At 48.6% G+C, this 22273-nt stretch overlaps 2 protein-coding genes across 3 annotated transcripts in view; one reads left to right on the top strand and one right to left on the bottom strand.

Moving 5' to 3' along the window:
• LOC106821317 (putative cytochrome b561) overlaps positions 1–19372 on the top strand; it is a 21150-nt gene extending 1778 nt beyond the window's left edge. Inside the window, exons 1-6 of one of the 2 annotated variants that reach the window (XM_014826071.1) lie at positions 2261–2401; positions 7802–8065; positions 15387–15598; positions 16247–16401; positions 16775–17319; positions 17447–19372. In XM_014826071.1, the coding sequence (XP_014681557.1) occupies positions 7822–8065; positions 15387–15598; positions 16247–16401; positions 16775–16937 (774 nt within the window). In that variant the 5' untranslated portion in view covers positions 2261–2401; positions 7802–7821 and the 3' untranslated portion in view covers positions 16938–17319; positions 17447–19372. Of the gene's footprint in view, positions 1–2260; positions 2402–7801; positions 8066–15386; positions 15599–16246; positions 16402–16774; positions 17320–17446 lie in introns of those variants that run through there. The other variant, XM_014826070.1, reaches the window with a different exon arrangement.
• Positions 19373–19553: 181 nt separating this feature from the next.
• The window catches only part of LOC106821318 (growth hormone-inducible transmembrane protein-like), a 7763-nt gene continuing 5043 nt past the window's right edge, over positions 19554–22273 (bottom strand). Inside the window, exons 4-5 of the mRNA XM_014826072.1 lie at positions 20562–20659; positions 19554–20386 (exon numbers count right to left, since the gene is read on the bottom strand). Of these exons, the coding sequence (XP_014681558.1) occupies positions 20578–20659 (82 nt within the window). The 3' untranslated portion in view covers positions 19554–20386; positions 20562–20577. The remainder of the gene's footprint in view (positions 20387–20561; positions 20660–22273) is intronic.

Genomic DNA, 22273 nt, shown 5'->3' with positions numbered 1-22273 from the left:
AAGGTGTGTCGCGTACCAAAACCAGGTCACTACCTTTATTTGACCTTGACCTTGACCTTGGTCATATTTCCCTTCCACTCTATAACTCTGCCCCTAATTGACCTAGCGCTACCAAACTTGCTATACTTACACATCTTGGGGAGAATGTGTGTCACGTACCAAAACCAGGTCGCGACCTTTATTTGACCTTTACCTTGACCTTGCTCATATTTCCCTTCCGCTCTATAACTCGGCCCTTAATTGACCTAGTGCTACCAAACCCAGGTCACTACGACCTTTATTACCATTTACCTTGACCTTGATCATATTTCCCTTCCACTCTATAACTCGGTCCCTAATTGACCTAGCGCTACCAAACTTGCTATACTTACACATCTTGGGGAGAATGTGTGTCGCGTACCGAAACCAGGTCACTGCGACCTTTATTTGACCTTTACCTTGACCTTGATCATATCTCCCTTCCGCTCTCTAACTCAGGCCCCTAATTGACCTAGCGCTACCAAACTTGGTATACTTACACATCTTGGAAAGGTGGTGAGCAGCGTACCAAAACCAGGTCATCGCGACCTTTATTTGACCTTTACCAAGGGAAATATGATCAAGGTCAAAGGTCAATTAGGGGCCCGAGTTATAGAGCGGAAGGGAAATATGATCAAGGTCAAGGTCAAGGTCAAATAAAAGCTGCAGTGACCTGGTTTTGGTACGTGACACACATTCTCCCCAAGATGTGTAAGTATAGCAAGTTTGATAGCGCTAGATCAATTAGGGGCCAAGTTATAGAGCAGGGCGCGACCAAACTTGGTATACTTACACATCTTGGGGAGAAGGTGTGTCGCGTACCGAAACCAGGTCACTGCAACCTTTATTTGACATTGACCTGGACCTTGACCTTCATCATATTTCCTTTCCGCTCTATAACTCGGCCCCTAATTGACCTAGCGTGACCAAACTTTGTATACTTACACATCTTGGGGAGAACACGGGGGATACATGTAGTTGGCGGCAACTGCCCTTTCTAGTTTATTATTTATATATTTATTTATTTATTTAAAGACGGTACATTTGTAACAGATATGTCAACATGAGCTTGCAAGCTCTTCACCGTCAAAACCTGTTATGCCCTTGAGCAAGACACTTTATACCAAGTTGCTTCGGTCAACATTTCATTTCAGCTGAAAAAAACAAAGAAGCATTACAGCAACAGGGAAGTGGGCTCAAAGCACAGCAGAAAATTACATCTATTTTAACGAGAATATATTGTAAAGGATGTCAAGGTGGTACGTCAACAGCAGAAAACATTTCGATTCACAGATAATTTTGGGCATAGGAGACTCCATTTTGCAGTAGTTTTACGGAAAAGATGGGAAGGTAGAATTTAATAGGTCTACAGCAACATCTCTTGTTTGGAAATAGCTTCAAGGAAGTGCGAAGAAGGTAGAATGGATAAAGGCTACAGCAACAACAATACTTTGTTTTGCAATAGTTTCAGGGCAATGAGAGGAAGGAACAATACAGAAGAGCAACATTACTTCTCCATCATGTGATAATTTCAGGGGAAGGTGAAGAAGGAATAAAGCAGAAACAAAGCAACAATTAGCAAAAGTAACAATTTTAATAGGAGTGGGCTATACAGAGGCCAAAATAAATTTTTTTATTATTTTCATTAGGGCTGAGTTTTTGTGTGTTCTATTTTACCTATCTCAACATGAAATGACAAAATTCTCGGCCTGGGGTCCAAGAAAAATATGTGCAGAGCCTTCTTCTGTCATCATACCTTATTTTTAAGGAGTTTCTCTCATATCTCAGGTTCTGCTTTGAGTAGAGACTTCGTCTAAAAAGTTATTCTGGGGTTATTTAGAACACATTAAAGGAACAGTAGCCTCTAGGTTCTAGGGTTATTTTCAGCTAATTTAGGTTATAATTGCGCTACATAAAAAGTTTCATGGTTCAATCACCATTAGAAATATTTTTTTTAAATGTTTTAAAACTAACGACTAAATTCGTGACGTAGTCCCTAACTACCCCTATACTGATTGCTAGCAGTCTAATACAGCAGTTGCGTACGTGCGTGGTCGCAGGCAGCAGCGGCTAGCTAGCAGTTGGACATCAGTACTGTGTTGTATATATGGTAGTAACAAGCTGGAGCCTGGTGATGTGTTAGCGTAGGATGGGCATGTATTGATCTGTGCGGTCACGTGACTTCAATGCTCCGTTCCGTCTGCTACATACATAGTGTGTATGCTATATACGCTCTAGTAGCATTTGCTATTCGTCGCTGCTCTCGCGTTCAGTCCGGCAGTATTCTAGCTGATTCTGTGTGGGTGCTTGTGCCATCGTACGGTATCACAGGTTACCTCGCGTTCTGTGCTTGATATTCGGCTACGTCGTCTCTTCGTTTTCTGTAAGTACATTGGGTGTAAGTGTTTGTCGTAGGCGTTGTTTCCGTGCCTCGGTGCAAATCTATTCCAGATAGGCAGATATAGAGGGGTGCTGGATGTTGGTGAAGCCTCCTCCATATGGCGGAGTGAAACACTGTTTTTGGGTGGTTCTGTTCACAGTAGGAGTGGACGACCGACTACTACAATATGCTGTTAGATATATTAGTTTGCGTAGTAGACAAATATAGGTGTGTTGAGTCGGCATTGCAGTGTGCAATCGTAAAAAGATACGATAGTTTTAGGGGATAGTTGTTGGTGAGTAGCTGTGTGTAGTGTGCATTCTTGTGTGCACTTCATGTACATGTACCGGTAAAGTGGGCAGTTTATCGATTTACCCACATATCTGACTTATTCGAGTAACCAATTTTCATCAAAGTTCTTCATTAGCTGTAATATATTGACCAGAAATAACCAATCTTATCTCATTCTTTTTGAACCATATAGTAACATATGGAGTTGACTCTGATTGGCTTTAATCATTTAATCATCGCTAACACTAATTTGCATTAATTGCCAATATGCTCTCCTTGATGTGCCTCCTTGATGTGCCTTCTTGATGTGCTCTCCTTGATCTCCTGATTGCCAGTGTGCTCTCCTCCACAAGGGCCACATATAAGTTTTCTTATCATAGAGTACCCATGATAGTCGAATGCAATTGGAGGAATTTTCCATTCGGCATTCTCTACTTGTGCATAAGGTTTTTGAGCGTTAGGCCAAAACAAAATATAGGTGTGGTTACAGTTTCCCGACCGACCCTAAACATTTTAATTGTCAATTTTCTTTAAAGTAAAATATTTCAAGAAAATAAAATGTTTTCCCTACCTACCTACCCTATTTTTCTCCGGCTTGTAACGGTAACCACACATATATTTTGTTTTGGCCTTACACACGAGGAGAACCAGGGTTTCTTCTACATAGGAGGCACTGCGGCACACCACCGTTGTCAAATTTAACAACGCCGTTGTGAAAATGTTCCTGTATTTACCCGCCGTTGTCAAAGTAGTGTCAATCCAAAAATAAATAGATCACCATGCGCTTCTGACTATATATACATGGAAAATCGTAATGAAAATTCACAGCAACGTTTCTTTTTGCGTGCCGGCACACTCCTGTGTCATCCCCGATTGCAGCTTTTTCCTCGATTCCGGGAACGTTTTGGTGTCGCTCCCTCATACCAGCGGTGCCCACCCCTACATATACAGCAATAAGCATGCCCATACGACTGTAACATTCAGTGCATTCGCCCCCCCCCGTACTTCCATCACTGCCGCCGTGAGCCGCAAGCCGAGCCAGAACGTGGGTAACGGTGTCGGCGGACTCGGCGGTGCTGCTTTTCGTTCTTCTTTTTTTCTTTGCTGCGTGAATGCGTGGAATGCCGTGTGGGCATGCGGGAGATGTGGTCCAGATGCGTGAGTACTCCTATTCGCGAATGCGGCAGCGGAGACTTTGTGGGTCTGCTAAAGGTAAGATTTAACTAAGGTGAAAATTTTATTTCGGGGTGGCTTCAATCTAGTCTATAGACTTCACATTTTTAAAATTTTGCTGGGGAGATCCCGGCAGAACCCCCCTCTACTCTCTCTGCCCCCACGTCTGCTGCAGAATCCACATTCGTGCTACTCATGCTTTGAATCCTAGTGCGTTTTCCCAAAATGGCCGTTACCCGGCATTGGTTTTAATTTTTCCTCAGAAGTAACCCTGAGAACGACATGTAACGACATGCGTATGTGCAGCATAATGCTGTAAAGCAATATGGAAGGGACTGAGGGTCCGTCCACATTGGGGGTCACTGCTGTTATGTGTAATCCCCCCTGCGAGCAAGTCGGCGACAATGACAAGTATGGTTCATTAGGTCTCCCGGCAGCCGCCGCGCCGTCAGACAATATACTCGACCGCCAAGGACCTAGCGGCTACCGAAACGTTGTAGTACTGACACATGCTTGGGGAGAAGTGAGCAGCGATACGCAAAACAGCGTCACGCGACCTGTTATTTGACTTTAGCTTGACCTTGATAAATATTGTCTCTTCAGCTCTATAATCGGCCCTCAAATTGACCTAACCTAGCCTAGAACTTGGGTATACTTACACATATTGGGGAGAAGGTGAGGTATCGTACACAAAACAGTCACTGTGACTTTATTTGACTTCGCGACTTGATCATATTCTCTCAGCTCTCTAACTCGCCCCTATTGACGTAGCGCTACCGAAACTTGGCTATGTTACACATCTTGGGAGTAATGTGTGTGCCGCGTACCAAACCGAGGTCACTGAGGCTTTATTTGACCATTTGACCTTGACCTTGGATTCATATTTCCCTCCGCCGTCTATAATCAGACGGCCGCCTAATTGACCTGGCGCGACCAATGGTATAACTTAAATCTTGGGGAGAATAGGTGTGTCGCGCTACCGAAACCAGTCACTGGCAGCTTTATTGACATTGACGCTTGACCTTGGACCTTCATCATATTCCTGCCGCTCTCATAACTACGGCCCTATATGACTAGCGTGACCAAACTGTGTATACTTACACGATCTTGGGAGAACGGGGGAAACAGTGTACGTTGGCGGCAACTGCCCTTTCTAGTTTATAATTATTTTATTATTTATTAGTTTATTTAAAGATCGGTACATTGATACAGATATGTTCACATGAGCTTGCATAGCTCTTGCACCGTCAGAAACCTGTTATGCTTGAGCAGGACACTTTATACCAGTTGCTTCGGTCAACATTTATTTCAGCTGAAAAAACAAAGAGCATTACCAGCAACAGCGGAAGTGGGCCCAAAGCACAGGAAGGAAAATTAGCATCATATTTAACTGAGGAATTTATGCAAAGCGATAGTCAAGGTGGTACGTCAACAGCAAAAACATTTCGATTCACAGATAATTTTGGCCATAGGAGACTCTCATTTGTAAGTAGTTTTGGCGGAAAAGCTGAGAGGTAGAATTAATAGGTCAGCACAACATCTCTTGTTGTGAAATACTTCAAGGAAGCTGCGGAAGAAGGTAGAATGATAGAAGGCTAGCAGCAACAATCAATACTTTGGTTTGCATAGTTTCAGGGGCAATGAGATGAAGGAAGAATACAGAGAGCTTCATTTAACGTTGAATTACGTTTCCATCATGTGATAATTTCAGGGGAAGGTGAAGAAGGAATAAGCAGAAACACAAGACACAATTAGCAAAAGTTAACAATTTTAATAGGCGTGTGCTATACAGAGGCAAATGAATTTTGGTTTATTATTTTCATTAGGCCTGAGTTTTGTAGTGTGTTCTATTTTAGCCTATCTCAAACATGAACATGCAAATTCTCGGCCTGCGGGTCAAGAAAAAGTGTGCAGTAGCCTTATCAGGTGCCAGGTGGTCAACTGCCGAAATTATGATCTCCAGTACCAGCGCGCATCAGGCTGATCCAGCGCGAAGGTTCCGTCCCCATTATCATCACAATGTAACAAACGCTAATATACATCTTGTTGTTGGTGGGCGTGGGGGATCAAAATGATTGGCGTGGGCTGCAGCACAGATTCTCCTGGGTGAGAGATCGCCCACTGCTCGCTTAACAGTGGTATTGGCTCCTGCAGTGTTTCCATTATCTCGCTCCTTACACGGAAACACCACCGCCTCCTCTGCTTGGTAGTCATCCTCGAGGATCACAGTTAGGTTTTCGATCATCTCATTCTCAGACAGTCTGTTGACCTTGTAAAGGTCCCTGCAGATATCGGAATCACGTTGATGTGTGACTCATTGGTATTGGATCTCTTGCCTCAAGAAGGTCTTTAGCTCAGGTGGTTTCTTACTGACAAGCGCCTTCAGTTCTTTGACAGATGTAACATGTCCTCCGTGTTCTTTACATTTCACAAGAAGTTGGTCAACAATATCATTGGCCCTCACTTTCTTTTGCAGGTTCTCTCTGAACCTTTGTTTCGTCTTCTGTTTCTGTTTGTTGCCCCACGTCACCTCCATGGCATCATGCTTGCACTGCAGTTCTACTCCTCTCGCGGCCTGGAGACACATCTCTCCCCGAAGAAGGTGATTGAGATCGCGTTGTGGAGCATTGTCCCGCATTTTCACATGTGTTCACTCTACGTGATATTCTGTAAGGGTGTCTGTCTTTTTATCAGCAAGGTCACTGTAGAGCTTGGGAAGGATGTTAACCAGCAAATCCTGGCTTGCTCTTTCGACGCAGTTGAGGAAGGGCATTGTCACCCTGTACGTAAAATTAGCAAGTGCTTTGAATCCTGCTATTATGAAATCGTTCTCAAGGTAAATCTTACATGCTCGAACAAGAAGATTATTTAGCGGTGTCTGCAAAAGTAGTTGTTTGAGGTAAGGAATGCAATCATAGACCGCTCCTGCCTGGTATCCGAATCTATTAAAACGTTTCTCTTTGTAGAGGCTAAACGACTAGTGTACCACTGCCTCCTCTAGAATTAAGTCAAACTGTTCTACTGGTGATGTTGTCTTCCCATCTCCCTCATGTGATACGAGCTTTAGAAGAGCAGTTACAACAACAGATTTATCATTTACTTTGCCGAAGAAATGACTTCAACACTGGCTCTCTCTCTCTGCACAATCAGTTTGCGAAGGCCAATCTTGTCCTCAATGGCAGCCATGGTTGTGAGGTTGTCTGCATCAATCCATTCACATGTATGAAATTTACAAAGCAAGTGGTATAGCACATGCTTTGAGCCAAGTTGTTCTGCAACACCTGTCTCTATCTTGAGATTTTTGCTCACAGCATCTGTCATCAGAGCATCAATCTGCTCCCAGGGATGTACAACAGTCCAGCTAGGGTCATTGGCAGCTATCTGCAGTCTCTTCAGGGTCTCAACAATAAGTGCCACTATCTAGTCCCTCTCTTCAAAAGCCAAGAAGAGAGGACGTAGAGAGATCGCGGCGGATCCGCAGCAACCTTTTTAGTTTCCTATGGGAATTATGTGGTTACATTTGACCCCAAAATATATTTCTTGACCAATATTTGTGCTTTTATGATTTTCTAATTATGTTTATGACTTTATGTGTCCTAAATAACCCCAGAATAACATTTTATATGAAGTCTCTACCTAAAGCAGAACCTGAGATATGAAATAAACTCCACTCCCGCCACAAAAACAAGGTATGGAAACACAAGAAGGCACTTCACACTTTTTTCTTGGACCCCAGGCCAAAAATTTTGTCATTTCATGTTGAGATAGGTAAAATGGAACACACAAAAACTCAGCCCTAAGCAAAACAAAAAATGACCCATGTATAGCCCACTCCTAATTTTATAGAAAGGAGAAGAAGATATAATGGAGATATGCTACAGCAAAACAGAGCCCGTCTCACGCTGATGAATCACGTCCCCACTTTTCGTCAAATTTCAGAGAAAGGAGAAGAAGGTAAGATGGAGAAGGGCTACAGCAATATGGAGGGCGGCTCCGGGACGTCGGAGCAGGTTGTCGACGCGATCCAGTATTTCACGGGATGCCTGGGCATGTCGCAGGCGCTCGGCGTGCTCACGATCATCCTGACGCTCGTGTGGACGTGCTACTACCGCGGCGGCTTCGCGTGGCACGACGACGTCGCCCACGAGTTCAACTACCACCCGCTGTTCATGATCCTCGGCCTCGTCTTCTTCTACGCCGAAGGTGAGTTTGCGCGTGCGGGGAGGGTGGGGTAGGGACGCAGGGAGACGGAGACGGTGGGAGGTGGGAAGGAAGGTGGGGAGAGAGGGGAGGAAGGGGTGGGGGGAGAGGGCGAAGCAACGGGCGTTAGGTGGGGAGAGAGGGGCAGCAAGGGTCTTTCGGTGGTGTGGGACGAGAGGGGAGCAACGGCGGTTGGGTGTAGGATGAGAGGGGTGGGTGGGGATAGAGGAGCAAGGGGTGGGGTGGTGAGAGCAGCCGGGAGCAAGCGGTATGGCGGGAGAGGGAGCAAGCGGTATGCGCGTGGGATGAGAGAGGCGACAAGGGGTGCGGGGGAGAGCGGGAGCAGCGGGATGGGTGCGGAAGAGAGGCCGGAGCAAGGAGTGGGTGAGAGAGGGCGAGCAAGGTGTGGGTCGGGGGAGAGAGGGGTGTGGCGGATAGAGGGGAGCAAGGGTGGGTTTGTCGTGAGAGAGGGGAGGCAAGCGGATGGGGGGACAGAGGGGAGCCAAGGGATGGGTGAGGGGAGAGAGGGCCTGAGCAAGGGGTGGGGAGGAGGGGAGCAAGGGATGGGTGGGGAGAGAGGGGAGCAAGGACGTGCGGTGGGGAGAGAGGGGAGCAAGGTTGTGGGGTGGGGAGAGAGGGGCAGCATTGCAAAGGTGTGCGGTGGGGAGAGAGGGAAGCAAGGGATTGGGTGCGGGACGAGAAGGGGAGCAAGGGTGGGTGGGTAGGAGAGAGGGATGCAAGCGGATGTGGGGAGAGAGGGGCGAGCAAGGGGATGGGTAGGGAGAGAGGGGCGAGCCAAGGGTGTGTGGGCTGGGAGAGAGGGCGAGCAAGTCGGTGTGGTGGGGAGAGAGTGTGGAGCAAGCGGCCCGTGGGTGGGGAGAAGGGGAGCAAGGTCGTGGCGTGGGGAGAGAGCGTGGGGTGGGCGGAAAGAGGGGAGCAAGGTCTTCGTGCGGTGGGAGAGAGGGAGCAAGGCTTGTGGGTGGGAGAGAGGGGTGGTTGGGGGGAGAGAGGGGAGAAAGGGATGGCGTTGGGGAGAGAGGGCGAACAAGGGGTGGGTGGGGATGAGAGGGGGAGCAAGGGTGTGGGTGGGGAGAGAGGGAACAACGGTGGTGGCGTGGCGAGACAGCAGAGGGCGAACAAGGGCGTGGGTGGGGAGGATGCGGAGCAAGGGTGGGTGGGGAGAGAGGGGAGCAAGGGTGGGGTGGGGAGAGAGGAGAGCAAGCCGGGTGGGTGGAGGAGAGTAGGGAACAAGGCGTGGGGTGGGGAGAGGAGCGCGCGAGCAAGTGGGCTGGGTGCAGGTCGAGAGAACCGGGGCCAGGCAAGGTATGGGTGACGCTGGTGAGAGGGGGGCAAGGCGTGGGTGGGAGAGAGAGCGGCCGAGCAAGGTGTAGGGGCGGAGAGAGGGGAGCAAGGGGGGGGGAGAGACGGGGAGCAAGGGATGGGTGGGAAGAGAGGGTGGTGGGGAGAGAGGGAGCAAGGGGTGGGTGCGGGAAGAGCGGAGCAATGGAGTGGGTGGGGAGAGAGGGTCCGAGCAAGCGGCTGTGGGTGGAGAGAGGGGGTGGGTGGGTGAGAGAGGGGAGCAAGGGGTGGTTGGGGAGAGAGCGTCGAGAAAGGGATGGAATGGCGTCGAGAGAGCGCGGAACAAGGGGCGTGAGGTGGGAGAAGCGGGAGCAAGGGTTTGTGGGTGGGGAGAGAGGGAACAAGGTGTGGGTGCGCGAGAGAGCGCGGTGGTTGGTCTTCCGATGAGCAGGGTGAGAAAGGGATGGTGCCGGGAGGAGAGCAGGGGAACAAGGGTGGGTGGGGGGAGAGAGGCGGAACAAGAGCGTGGGGTGGTGGAGAGAGGGGAACAAGGGGTGGGTTGGGGAGAGAGGGTCTGTGGTTGGGCGAGAGAGGGGAACAAGGGGTGGGTGGGGAGAGAGTCGGGAACAAGCCACGTGTGGGTGGGGAGAGAGGGGAGCAGAGGGTGTGGGTGGGGAGAGCAGGAGAGCAAGGGGCGTGCGGGGTGGGGAGGAGTTACGGGAACAAGGTGGGGTGGGGAGAGAGGGGTGGTTGGGGAGAGAGGGGAGCAAGGGGGTGGGTGGGGACGAGAGCGGGGAACAAGGGATGGGTGGGGAGAGAGGGGAACAAGGGGGTGTGGGTGGGCGAGAGAGCAGGGAACAAGGCTGTGTGGTGGGAGAGAGCGGCGAGCAAGGGATGGGTGGGGAGAGAGGGGAACAAGGGATGGGTGGGGAGAGAGAGGAGCAAGGGGTGGGTGGGGAGAGGGATAGAGAGAGGAGGGCATAGAGCGAGATTAAAGAGGGAGGAGCGGACAGAAAGAGAAGAGACGGGAGGAAGGAGAGAGGAAGTCAATATAATTGTTATATCACGGACATATGAGTTAGCCTAGAGTGCTTTTTATCGTTGCCTTGCAGTTATCCTCGTTCTTACAGGGTGTTCCGTACGTGTACGAAGCTCTACGGTGAAGCGTTGTGGTGTTTATCTCGTGCCCAGCCCAGTTTATTACCGCGGCTGCATCGTGCCTTGCAGCTATCTCGTCTACAGGCGTGCTTCCGTAACGTGACGAAGCTCTACGTGTAAGGTTGTTTAATCTGCTGAGCAGTTATTTACCGCCCCGGCTGGCTATCGTTGCCTTGCCCAGCTATTCCTCGTCTAACAGGGTGTTCCGCTAACGTGACGAAGCTCTACTGTGAAGCGTATGTTACCTGTGGAGCAGTTATTACGCGGCTGTCATCGTTGCCTTGACAGCTATCCTTCGTCACAGGGTTGCTTCCGCCTAACGTGATGAAGCTCTACGTGAAGAGTTGTTTATCTCTGCAGCAGTTAGTTACCGCGGCTGCATCGTTGCCTTGCTAGCTATCCTCGTCTACAGGGTGTTCCGTAACGTGACGAAGCTCTACGTGAAGGTTGTACTGTGAGCCAGTTATTTACCGCGGCTGCATCGTTGCCTTGCGCTACTCCTCAGTCTACAGGGTGTTCCGTATTGTGAACGAGCTCTACGGGAAGGTTGTTTATCCTGTGGAGCAGTAAGGGGTGGGTGGGCGAGCAGAGGGCAGCAACGGGAAGGGTGGGGAGAGAGGGGAGCAAGGGATGGGGGGGAGAGAGGGGCAGCAAGCGGGTGGGTGGGGGAGAGAGGGAGCAAGGGGGTGGGTTGGGGAGAGAGGGAGCAAGGCATGGGTGTGGGGAGAGTGGCGGTGAGCAAGGGCCGTGGCGTGGGTGAGAGAGGGAGCAAGGGCGTGGGGTGGGGAGAGAGGGGAGCAAGGCTGTGGGTGGGGAGAGAGGGGAGCAAAGGGTGGGTGCGGAAGAGCAGGGAGCGAGGGATGGGTGGCGGAGAGAGGAGTAAGGGGTGGGTGGGCGGGAGAGAGGGAGCAAGGGATGGGTGGGAGAGAGGGGAGCAAGCCGGCTTCCGTGGCCGTGCGGGAGCAGCAGGGCGGGCAAGGTGTAGGTGGAGAGAGCGGGAGCAAGGGGCGGGGCGGAGAGAGGGCGAGCAGCGCATGGGTGGGGGAGAGGAGTGGAGTGGGGGAGAGAGGGCGAAGCAAGGGCCTCTCGTGGCGGTGGCGGAAAGCGAAGTGGGAGCAAGGGTATGTGGGTGGGGCCCATAGGAGGGCGAGCATAGGGTGTGGGTTGGACGAGAGACGGTGGAGTGAGGCGAGAGAGGCGAGCAAGTGGTGGTTGGGGAGGCAGAGGCGGAGAAAGGGATGGATGGGGAGAGAGGGGGAGACAAGGGTGGGTGCGTGGAGAGAGCGGTCGAGCAAGGGCGTGGGTGGGGGAGCAGAGGGGAACAAGGGCTCGTGGGTGGGGAGAGGGAGGGGTGCGTTGGGAGAGAGGGCTGAGAAAGGTCCATGGCCGTGGGTGTGGGGAGAGAGGGAACAAGGTGTGGGTGGGAGAGAGGGGAACAAGGGGTGGGTGGTCGCGAGAGAGGGACAAGCGGCGTGGGTGGGGAGAGAGGGGAACAAGGGGTGGGTGCTGTGGAGAGAGGGAGCAAGGGATGGCGTAGGCGTGAGAGTGGCGGGCAACCAAGGGATGCGGTGGGCGCGAGAGAGAGCGAGCAAGGGACCGTGGGTGGGCAGGAGGGATTAGAGAGCAGGAGCGGCCATAGAGCGAAGATTAAAGAGCGGAGAAGCGGACAGAAATGAGAAGAGACGGCAGAGCGAGGAGAGGAAGTCAATATAATTGTTATATCACGGACATATGAGTTAGCCTAGAGTGCTTTTTATCGTTGCCTTGCAGTTATCCTCGTCTACAGGGTGTTCCGTAACGTGACGAAGCTCTACGTGAAGGTTGCTTTATCTGTGGAGCAGTTATTACCGCCGCCTGCATCGTTTGCCTTGCCCAGCTATATCCTCGTCTACAGCGGTGTGTCCGTAACGTGCCACGAAAGTTCTCTACGTGAAGCGTTGCTTTATCTGTGAGCAGTTATTATCCGCGGCTGGCATCGGTTGCCTTGCAGCTATCTCGTCTACAGGGTGTGCCGTAACGTGAACGAAGCTCTTTACGTGAAGGTTGTTTACCTCGTTTTGAGCAGTTATTACCGCGCTGCCCATCGTTGCCTTGCCAGCTAATCCTCGTCTACAGGGGTTTCCGTAACGTGATGAAGCTCTACGTGAAGGTTGTTATCTTTCTGAGCAGTTATTACCGCGGCTGCATCGTTGCCTTTGCAGCTTCCTCGTCTACAGGGTGTTCGCCGCTAACGTGACGAAGCTCTACCGTGAAGGTTGTTTACCTCGTGAGCAGTTCGTGAATTACCGCAGCTTGCCATCGTTGCTTGCAGCTATCCTCGTCTACAGGGTTGTTGCCGTAACTGTGACGAAGCTCTACGGGCAAGGTTGCTTTATCTCGTGAGCAGTAAGGGGTGGGTGCGGTGAGAGAGGGGAGCATAGGGCATGGCTGGGGATGACGGAGTGGAGCAAGGGGGATGGGTGGGGAGAGAGGGGAGCAAGGGGTGGGTGGGGAGAGAGGGGAGCAAGGGGTGGGTGGCGCGGCAGAGGGGAGCAAGGGATGGGCTGGGGGAGAGCAGGGGAAGCAAGGGTGGGTGGGGAGAGAGGGGAGCAAGGGCACCTTGTGGGTGGGGAGAGAGGGGAGCAAGGGCTTGTGGGTGGGGGAGACGAGGCGAGCAAAGCGTGTGAGGTGGGAGAGAGGGGAGCGAGGGAAATGGGTGGAGAGAGGGGAGTAAGGGTGGAGGGGAGAGAGAGGGATGGAGTGGGCAGAGAGGGTGAGCAAGCCGGGTGTGGGTGGTCGAGAGAGGGGCGAGAAAGGGTGTGGTGGGGAAAAGAGGGGGAGCAAGCGGGTGGGTGGGGAGAGAGGCGGAGAGCAAGGGAGTGGGGTGGGTGAGAGAGGGGTGGGTGGGCGAGCAGAGGGGAGCAAGTGGTGGTTGGGGAGAGAGGGCGAGCAAGGGTCATGGGTGGGGAGAGAGGGAACAAGGGTGGGTGGGGAGAGAGGGGAGCAAGCGGGTGGGTGGGGCGAGAGAGGGCGAACAAGGGCGCTGGGTGGGAGGAGAGGCGGAGCAAGGGCGTGGGTGGGAGAGCAGCGGGTGGGTGGGGCAGAGACGGGCAGCAAGGGATGGGTGGGGAGAGACGGAGCAAGGCCCGTGGGTGGGGAGAGAGGGGAGCAAGGGCTATGGGTGGGGAGAGAGGGGGCAAGGGCGTGGGTGCGGAGAGAGGCGGAGCAAAGGGCTTTTGTGGTGGGAGAGAGGGGAGCAATTCGGTGGTTGGGCGAGAGGAGGGAGAGAATAGGCGATGTGGGTGGCGGAGAGAGGGGAGCAAGCGGATGGTGGGGAAAGAAGGGAACAAGGGCGTGGTGTGGCGAGATGAGGGCGGAGCGAGGCGTATATCCAGTCGTGGGAGAGAAGGGGAGGCAAGGGATGTTTGGGAGGAGAGAGCGGCTGAGAAAGGGTCATGCGGTGCAGGAGAGAGGGGTGAACAGGGGTGGGTTGGCAGAGAGGCGGACAAGCGGGTGCGGTGGGATGAGAGAGGGAACAAGGGGTGGGTGGGCGAGAGCAGGCGGTGGTTGGGAGAGAGGGGGAGAAAGGGATGGGTGCGGGAGATGAGGGAACAAGGGGTGCGGTGGTCGGAGAGAGCGGGAACAAGGCTGTGGGTGGGATGAGAGGGCCGAGCAAATGGTATGGGTGAGGGGAGAAGAGCAGGGGAACAAGGCGATGCGGTGGGGAGAGAGCTGGGAGCAAGGGAGTGCGGTGGGCGAGAGGATGAGAGCTCAGGAGCGGCCATAGAGCGAGAATTAAAGAGGAGGACCTGCGGACAGAAAGAGAGCAGACGGCGAGGAAAGAGAGAGGGGAAGTCAACTATAATTTGTTATATCACGCGACATCATGAGTTAGCCTAGGATGCTTTTTTATCGTTGCCCTTGCAGTTATCTCTCGTCTACCAGGGTGATTCCGTAACGTGACGAAGCTCTACGTGGAAGTGTTGTTTATCTGTGAGCAGTTCATTACCGCCGGCCTGCATCGTTGCCTTGCAGCTATCCTCGTCTACAGGGTGTTCCGTAACGTGATGAAGCTCTACGGTCTACGTGAAGGTTGTTTATCTGTGAGCAGTTATTACCGCGGCTGCATCGTTGCCTTGCAGCTATCCTCGTCTACAGGGTGTTCCGTAATGTGAGAAGCTTACGGAAGGTTGTTTACCTGTGAGCAGTTATTTACCGCGGCTGCAATCGTTGCTTGCCAGCCTATCTCTGTCTACAGGCGTGTTCGGTCCGTAACGTTGACGCGAAGCCTCTACGTGAAGCGTTGTTTATCTGTGGAGCACGTTTATTACCGCAGGCTTGCATCGTTGCCTTGGCCAGCTTATGTCCTCGCTACAGGCTGTTCCGTAACGTGATCAAGCTCTAGGTCTATGTGCAAGGTTGTTTAATCTCGTGAGCATTATTAACCGCCGGCTTGCATCGTTGCCTTGCAGCCTATCCCGCTACAGGGTGTTCCCGTAATGTGAAGAAGCCTCTACGGCGAAGTTGTTTACCTGCCTGAGCAGTTATTTTACCGCGCTGCATCGTTGCCCTTGCAGCCTATCCTCGTCTACAGGCTGGTGCTTCCGCTAACGTTTGACGAAGCTCTACAGCTGAAGGTTGTTTCATCTGTGAGCCAGTTATTACCGCGGCTGCATCGTGCCTTGCAGTTATCCTCGTCTACAGGGTGTTCCATAACGTGATGAAGCTCTACGTGAAGGTTGTTTATCTGTGAGCAGTTATTACCGCGGCTGCATCGTTGCCTTGCAGCTATCCTCGTCTACAGGGTGTTCCGTAACGTGACGAAGCTCTACGTGAAGGTTGTTTATCTGTGAGCAGTTATTACCGCGGCTGCATCGTTGCCTTGCAGCTATCCTCGTCTACAGGGTGTTCCGTAATGTGAAGAAGCTCTACGTGAAGCTGCTGCACGCGTCCCTGCATTTCCTCGCCATCATCTTCGTCATCGTGGCGCTGAAGGCCGTGTTCGACTCTCACAACCTCGCCAAGCCGACGCCGCATCCGAACCTGTACAGCCTGCACAGCTGGCTCGGTCTCAGCGTCGTGCTGCTGTTCGGACTGCAGGTAAGAAAGTTGACTCGTCTCCGTCTGAGCGAGAGAGAACAATGCGCTGCTCGCATGTTGCTAGCGGCGCTTAACGCTATGAGTATAAACAAGCATGATGGACGTATCTGTTTGAGTGAGATAACCATGTCTAAGGCTTTCATTTTGTTGTTGGTTCAATGATGCTAATGCTAGATCAGTTTGTGTTTTTCACGTTGGCACGCCGCAATGTTGACTTTGAGACACGTTGTTAGTAAGCAGCACCTTTAGAATGCCCTTATCGCAACATTTATTGGGTAGAGCTACCCCTCGTTCAGTCCACCTAGGTCTCCATTTAACGTCGCAATCGAAACCTGCTTCTCGACGCCACGCCCGCGAAAGAATGTTGTGGCAAGGTTCTGCCTGTCACTATGATTCGGGATTTTACCAATTTACATGTCGAGTGAAAATCTTTTTGAAACATTAATATTTCTGTGCAATTACGTTTCATAATTTTCTCGGTAAATAATTTGCCTGCAGGATTTCCAACAGATTGGTGAAGTAGTTACACTTTTACATCACAAGTTTTAATGGTTGGAGAACAGTATATGTTTAACGTCGTTCCCTTCCAGACGTAGTACAAGGCGGTGGAATGCCCTTGAACATCGCTGACAGATCTTGTGATTGCAGTATGTTTCAGGCTTTGTGAGCTTCTTATTTCCAAAGCTGAGTCTGGCATTACGTCAGTGGTACATGCCCACACACGTGTTCTTCGGCATCGCAATCTTCCTCGGGGCCATAGCTACAGCACTGATGGGACTCACCGAGAAGCTGCTATTCCTTAGGTGATTACGCCTGTTCTCTTATTCCTTCAACTAGATTCATAGTTTATAGACGTTCATGTGGAATCTCCATCATTCTTGGAAATCGCATCATTTGCAAATAATGAGTAAAATAATTATTACAAAAATAATAGTGATAATTAACATAATAATTAGTTAATTATATAGATAATAATTCCTGATTGTTCCAGTAATTATTATTGCTTGTCGCCATATCTTAGTATTGGCTGGTTAAGTTTCCTCAACTTAATATGTGGTTCACTGTTCATGTAATTTTCATCATACTATAGGCAACTCTGTCTTTTATAAAGGAGAGCCTGTAATGCATAGCCTGCACTAAAAAATCTTACACTTAGTACTGTTTGTGATCGCTCAGGGGTGACATGAGCACGTTCCGCACTGCCGAGGGCACGTTCATCAACATCCTTGGTCTGCTGCTGGTTGCCTTTGCTGGCCTCGTCATCTATCTGGTCATCAACCCAAAATACAAGCGTCAACCTCTTCCCGAAGAGGAGATGATTCAACTGAGTCAGGATTAAGTATGAAGCACACGTCTACGAACGCGTATGTGTGGGTGTGTGTATGTATGTGTGACCTCAGAGGCCAGGTGAACAAAGATGTTGTCTGTTACAATAATGGTTGCTCCGTGATGTTGACTGTCGAAACTAGACATTGGATAAACTATGAGTTGATACTATATGCAGTGACTGCCATTTAGAAAGAAGCAAAATCTCACATAAGTCAGCACATTATTTTAAGAATCGTTTTAATCCATTTCTTGTACAGATTCGTGGTCGTTTTCGATCACCTCATGGTTTAAACATGCCCCTGCATGCAAAGTATGGCTCATAGGGTCTATGTCCCCCAGGGTACTGCCGGAACGTACCCTGGGTACGGTCCGGTATACCAGAACGTACCCTGGTAACTATTTGATATGGTTAGGGTTAGGGTTAGGGTTAGGGTTAGGGTTAGGGAGTAGGCGTAGGCGACTCCCTAGACTCGTTAGTGGAGTAGGCGAGGTACGGTCCGGCATATTAGATAGTACCAGGGTACGTTCCGGCAGTACCCTGGGGGACATAGCCCCTCTCAGCCACAGTATGCTGTAGAATTAGACCAGGCAACTCAGAAGTTTTCAACTCAGATAGTATTATGATCACGTTTTGACGAGCCATTCAAAATGGTTCTTCAGTACTCTGCATTATAGTTTTAATATTCTAGATGGATATTTGGTTGATGTCACTCGTTTTATGTTATGGCACTCACTGCTTCAGTATCAAACATGATAACGAGTGTACTTAATTATATATTAATAGCTGTTCCCAAAGTATTCGTTTAGTTATTATATTGAAAATTGATATTTGGAAAAATAGATATATATATAGTGTTGTAGTTTTCTTGCACTATATTCAATTCCTTTTTTTATTGCGTAATGAAGATGAGTTGGATTGATTTTTGAAGTAGGATATTTTGTTAATTATGTCTACTCATTACTTGGATTAGTGATGTAAATTTATGCCACAATAAAATGTGAGGAATCTGGGGCTCATTGCCAGAATCAAAATTGATCTTAACATTAGTTTTAACATTGACTTTTTCTCATGGACCATTGACAGAATTGTGGTAATATTTAGGGTTTCTCATATGGAGTATATGGAGGTCTAGTCTTCAGGAAAAAGTGTTAAGATTACTATTATGAGTAGTTTTATCTGGCAACAGTGCCTGTTCCTAACTCTAACCAAATTTGGTACATTTACAAAATTACTTTACTTCTTGATTGATGGGAAATATATTTATGATTGTTAATGCTTACAAATTATATGATAAACGTATTTTGTGTGAAATTTGTGGAATCGGTATAATGTTCTACGGCGTTTACTTAAATAAAAAATATGTCACTACTAAAAATGTATAAATTGCAAACCATGAAAATTGGGCCATTTTCAAAGTTCAACTATCTATAAAACCTACAATGGGATACCCATAACATCTGCCAAATTTATGCCTAATATAATATATAATATAATATGCCTAATGTATCAGTTATGGTTTTAGTGAATTTGAGTTTCAGAAATAGACCAATTTTCAACACTGGAGCTGTGCCTTTTAGTAGTGATATATTTTTTCATACATGTATTTATTATGGCCTGTTGTATAAAGTCTATATATTTTGTTCAGAAAATTCTTGTATTGATGAAATCTGATCCCTGTAAATACGAGTTTATTTTTCGAATTTGTGAGTTTGTGATGATCTTAGCTGGAAAGCATAGAAAACATTACGATTCCACATAGATGCATCAGTCATGTGATTGCAGTTGTTAACGTATCTCAGTGGAAGAAAAACATGCTATGCAAATTCCTCTACTTAGAGCACTAATCACTTTAGAGCACACCGTTTAATCACAAATTAGAGCACACAGAAGCATCCACATCATACTGACTTGCACGACAGTTTGTGTAGTTTACTTAGTTGTAGACAAGTGTTTTTTTTGTGAAGAAGGGCAAGTAAAGAAACTTTCCTGTTTAAGCTTACTTTACGTGTCCACAATTTACGGTTACCGTATGTTCAGGTCGTTTTATTTGTCTTTACCGTTTAAATAATTGTACAATGTGCATGGCATATGTGTCAGTTTTGTTGAGCAGTTGTTGTTTTGCATGTTAAGAAACGTGTTATCATTATACCTCTACTTATACGTAATGTGTGTGATGTATAAAATTATAAATTATTCCAAAATGGATCGTTTGGGTTAGTCCCATTGTCGTCACGCAAGGGGCACACGTTAATATGCTCTATATTGTTGTAAAGCTATGAGAGGAAACATGCAAGACTGCAAAATTTATGTTTGGCAAATTATGAGAGTTGTGAGTGGTAGCTAGTATACTGCTGACATCTGCTAAATTCTTAGCCATGCAGCTAGAAATTGTTGTTTGTGTTTGTATTGTAAAGTTAATAAAACTGGTCTCACATTATTAATAATTATGGTGTCATTGCTATTCACTGTTAAGAGTTGGCCAAAACAAACAGATGTATACAATCAGTACATTTAGTACACATAGATGTATACATTTGCCCATCGATTTTTGGTGCACTACATGACATACGATTGTATAATCATGCAGTTCCACATTTCTCAATAATGATGACATTTTCAATTAGGTATATACAACAATGTAAGTAATTTATTTAACATACTTATGAATATATAAATAATATACAGAAAAGTTAAAGCAACTGCATCATTCCAGTGTACAGCATATAGCAGCATGAATATATATATATATATACATACATCCATATATACTAGCATACATATTCTCATGCTAGCATGCAGTGCCAACTATTTCTTCTGTTACTACATCTATCTTTTCTGCCTAGGATTTCGGATTCACTGATTCACGAATTCCTGACCGTTTGAATGCAAGATTCGAGGACACGACTAAATTGGAAGTAAACGTTAACAAAACGTTAACCTGAGCATTTTATTTATGAATCGTGAGCTCTAACCAAATTGCGTAAATATGCTCTCTAACGTTCATTGGCGCGATCCAGCAGCTTCAAAAGTTATTGGTTCGCTCTGCTTCACGAAATAATAGTGTAACACTCAGTCGTCGATAACACACACAAGGAATGCCAGTAAAACTATCAAAATATTTTGATGTGCGACAACCGTGGCTAATGTTGAAGCATTAGTCGTTTCTCTGCTATGCAAACAAGTGAGGTCCACTGAAATCATTCAGGTTTGCAACTGAACTCAATGGCCCTCTCTTTTCAAGAATATTGCAAGGTTTGTCGCAAAATCTTGAATATCTGCATTTGCATGTCCCAGCACTAAGTCGCAAGCTATTATATAACTATCTGTATGGTTAAGAAGTTATGATTATACTATTAAAACCAAATCGTTTCATTTTTCGAATCAGAATGTAGCCTGTATTGCCCATATGTAGGTTCCCCGCTCTAACTTTGCCTGCAAGTTATGCTGAGAGGGTCTATGTCCCCCAGGGGCGTACCCTGGTACTATCTAATATGCCGGACTGTACCTCGCCTACTCCACTAACGAGTCTAGGGATCGCCTACATCTACTCCCTAACCCTAACCATATCAAATAGTGACCAGGGTACGTTCCGGCAGTACCCTGGGGGACATAGACCCTATGAGCGCCAGTTATGTGCCTCTTCTGCCCATTACTTCCTCCTGTTTCCACCACCCAGGATCATTGCGATCCGAATGAATATGTTCAACGTGTCCAGATAGATTCCAATCGACCTGCAACGAATGGGAAAGCTAAGGTGAAATAATTTACCTACAAAAGTAAATCTACCTGTGAGTGGACATCACACCAAAAAGCTCAGATGCATCATCATAGCATCATAACAAATGATAGAAGCAAGTAATGGCCAAACATTAAAAAAGTAAAGGATGAAGTGCTATGTAGTGCGTGAGATACTACATCATACATGACATTTTATACGGCATGTGAAATCTGTGGTTAAATGTGTGACCTCGGTATGGATCACCGGCAATGGTTTCTGACCATGGTGAGCAATCGTCTCTATGTAATGCCAACAGTACTTTTTCCCTAACTGCCCATCTCTCTGTGTCACCTCATCTAAACACACTCTTCGCAGCAACAGAATGAACGGACGTGTACTGTGAGCACGCAACTTGCACTATGGAGGGAGTGTGCTACATGATGTTTTATACTGTGTTTACAATTTGTGTTACTACTATAGAATCAGGAGTCTATCAATAGATAGATAGATAGACTCCTGATAGAATGCACTCTAATTGATGCACACAAGTATTTCAACTATAAAGTATCATCACAGTACTAACACAGGAACGTTGATCCATTTAACCACAGCACTCTGGGATATATATAAGGTGCCATCTACTGGTGCTAAAGCCCCCGTCACACTAGAGCTATGCTCATCACGATCGCCCCACGCTCAAAAAATTTGGCCGAACGTGGTGAGAGCCAATTGGGCCCCAGCGCCGATACTACGATCTAAGTGCGTCTTTACCCTGATCTCATTGCGCCCAACAAGCTTTCACCACGCTCAACACCACGCCCGCATCACACTTGCACTGCGCCCACTGCGTCTTTATTGCGACCAATCCGATCGCATTGCGTTCAAACGACGCTTTCACTGCGCCTAAGCAACGCTCACCGCGCCTCAACTGCGCACCAGTCACGTTCTTAGTGCGACTTATTCACGCTCTAGTCAGGAGCCGACTGCGCTGGCAACGGCAATATAAATAGAGTTGTCTTCTATTTCTCCTCCTTAGCATGATGAGGGCTTGGCAATCAAGTAATTCGAGTTGTCCTTCTACGAAAAACATGGCATGGAGTAGTGTTGCCTCATCCATAGTGGACACTGAACTGGTGGCCAGGGTAGCACCCCAATTTATACCCCAAGTTCGTAGGACGTGATCTGAGCGTGGTATTGACGCAACTAACATGTAATGCCAACGCCACAACGTCGTGGCCTGAGCGTGTTGGGCGTAGTACAATCGTAGTACGAACGGGTCGAGCTTTCTAGAGACGCACCATGGTCATAGCGAAAGCGTGGTCAGGTCGCAGAGACATCTCCACGGATGCCGCCACATGTATTCACCTGGAACTAACAAGTGGCGCCACCTACAGTCGACGGTGGTGAGCAGGCAGTGGCACCTAGTCAACGGTGGTAAACTGGTGGCGCCACCTACAGTCGACGGTGGTGAGCAAGCAGTGGCACCTAGTCAACGGTGGTAAACTGGTGGCGCCACCTACAGTCGACGGTGGTGAGCAAGCAGTGGCACCTAGTCAACGGTGGTAAACTGGTGGCGCCACCTACAGTCGACGGTGGTGAGCAAGCAGTGGCACCTAGTCAACGGTGG

The sequence above is a fragment of the Priapulus caudatus genome, unplaced genomic scaffold (assembly GCF_000485595.1).
Source record: "Priapulus caudatus unplaced genomic scaffold, Priapulus_caudatus-5.0.1 Scaffold68, whole genome shotgun sequence".
NCBI classification, from domain to species: domain Eukaryota; kingdom Metazoa; phylum Priapulida; class Priapulimorpha; order Priapulimorphida; family Priapulidae; genus Priapulus; species Priapulus caudatus.
This window is presented reverse-complemented; position numbering and strand designations above follow the sequence as displayed.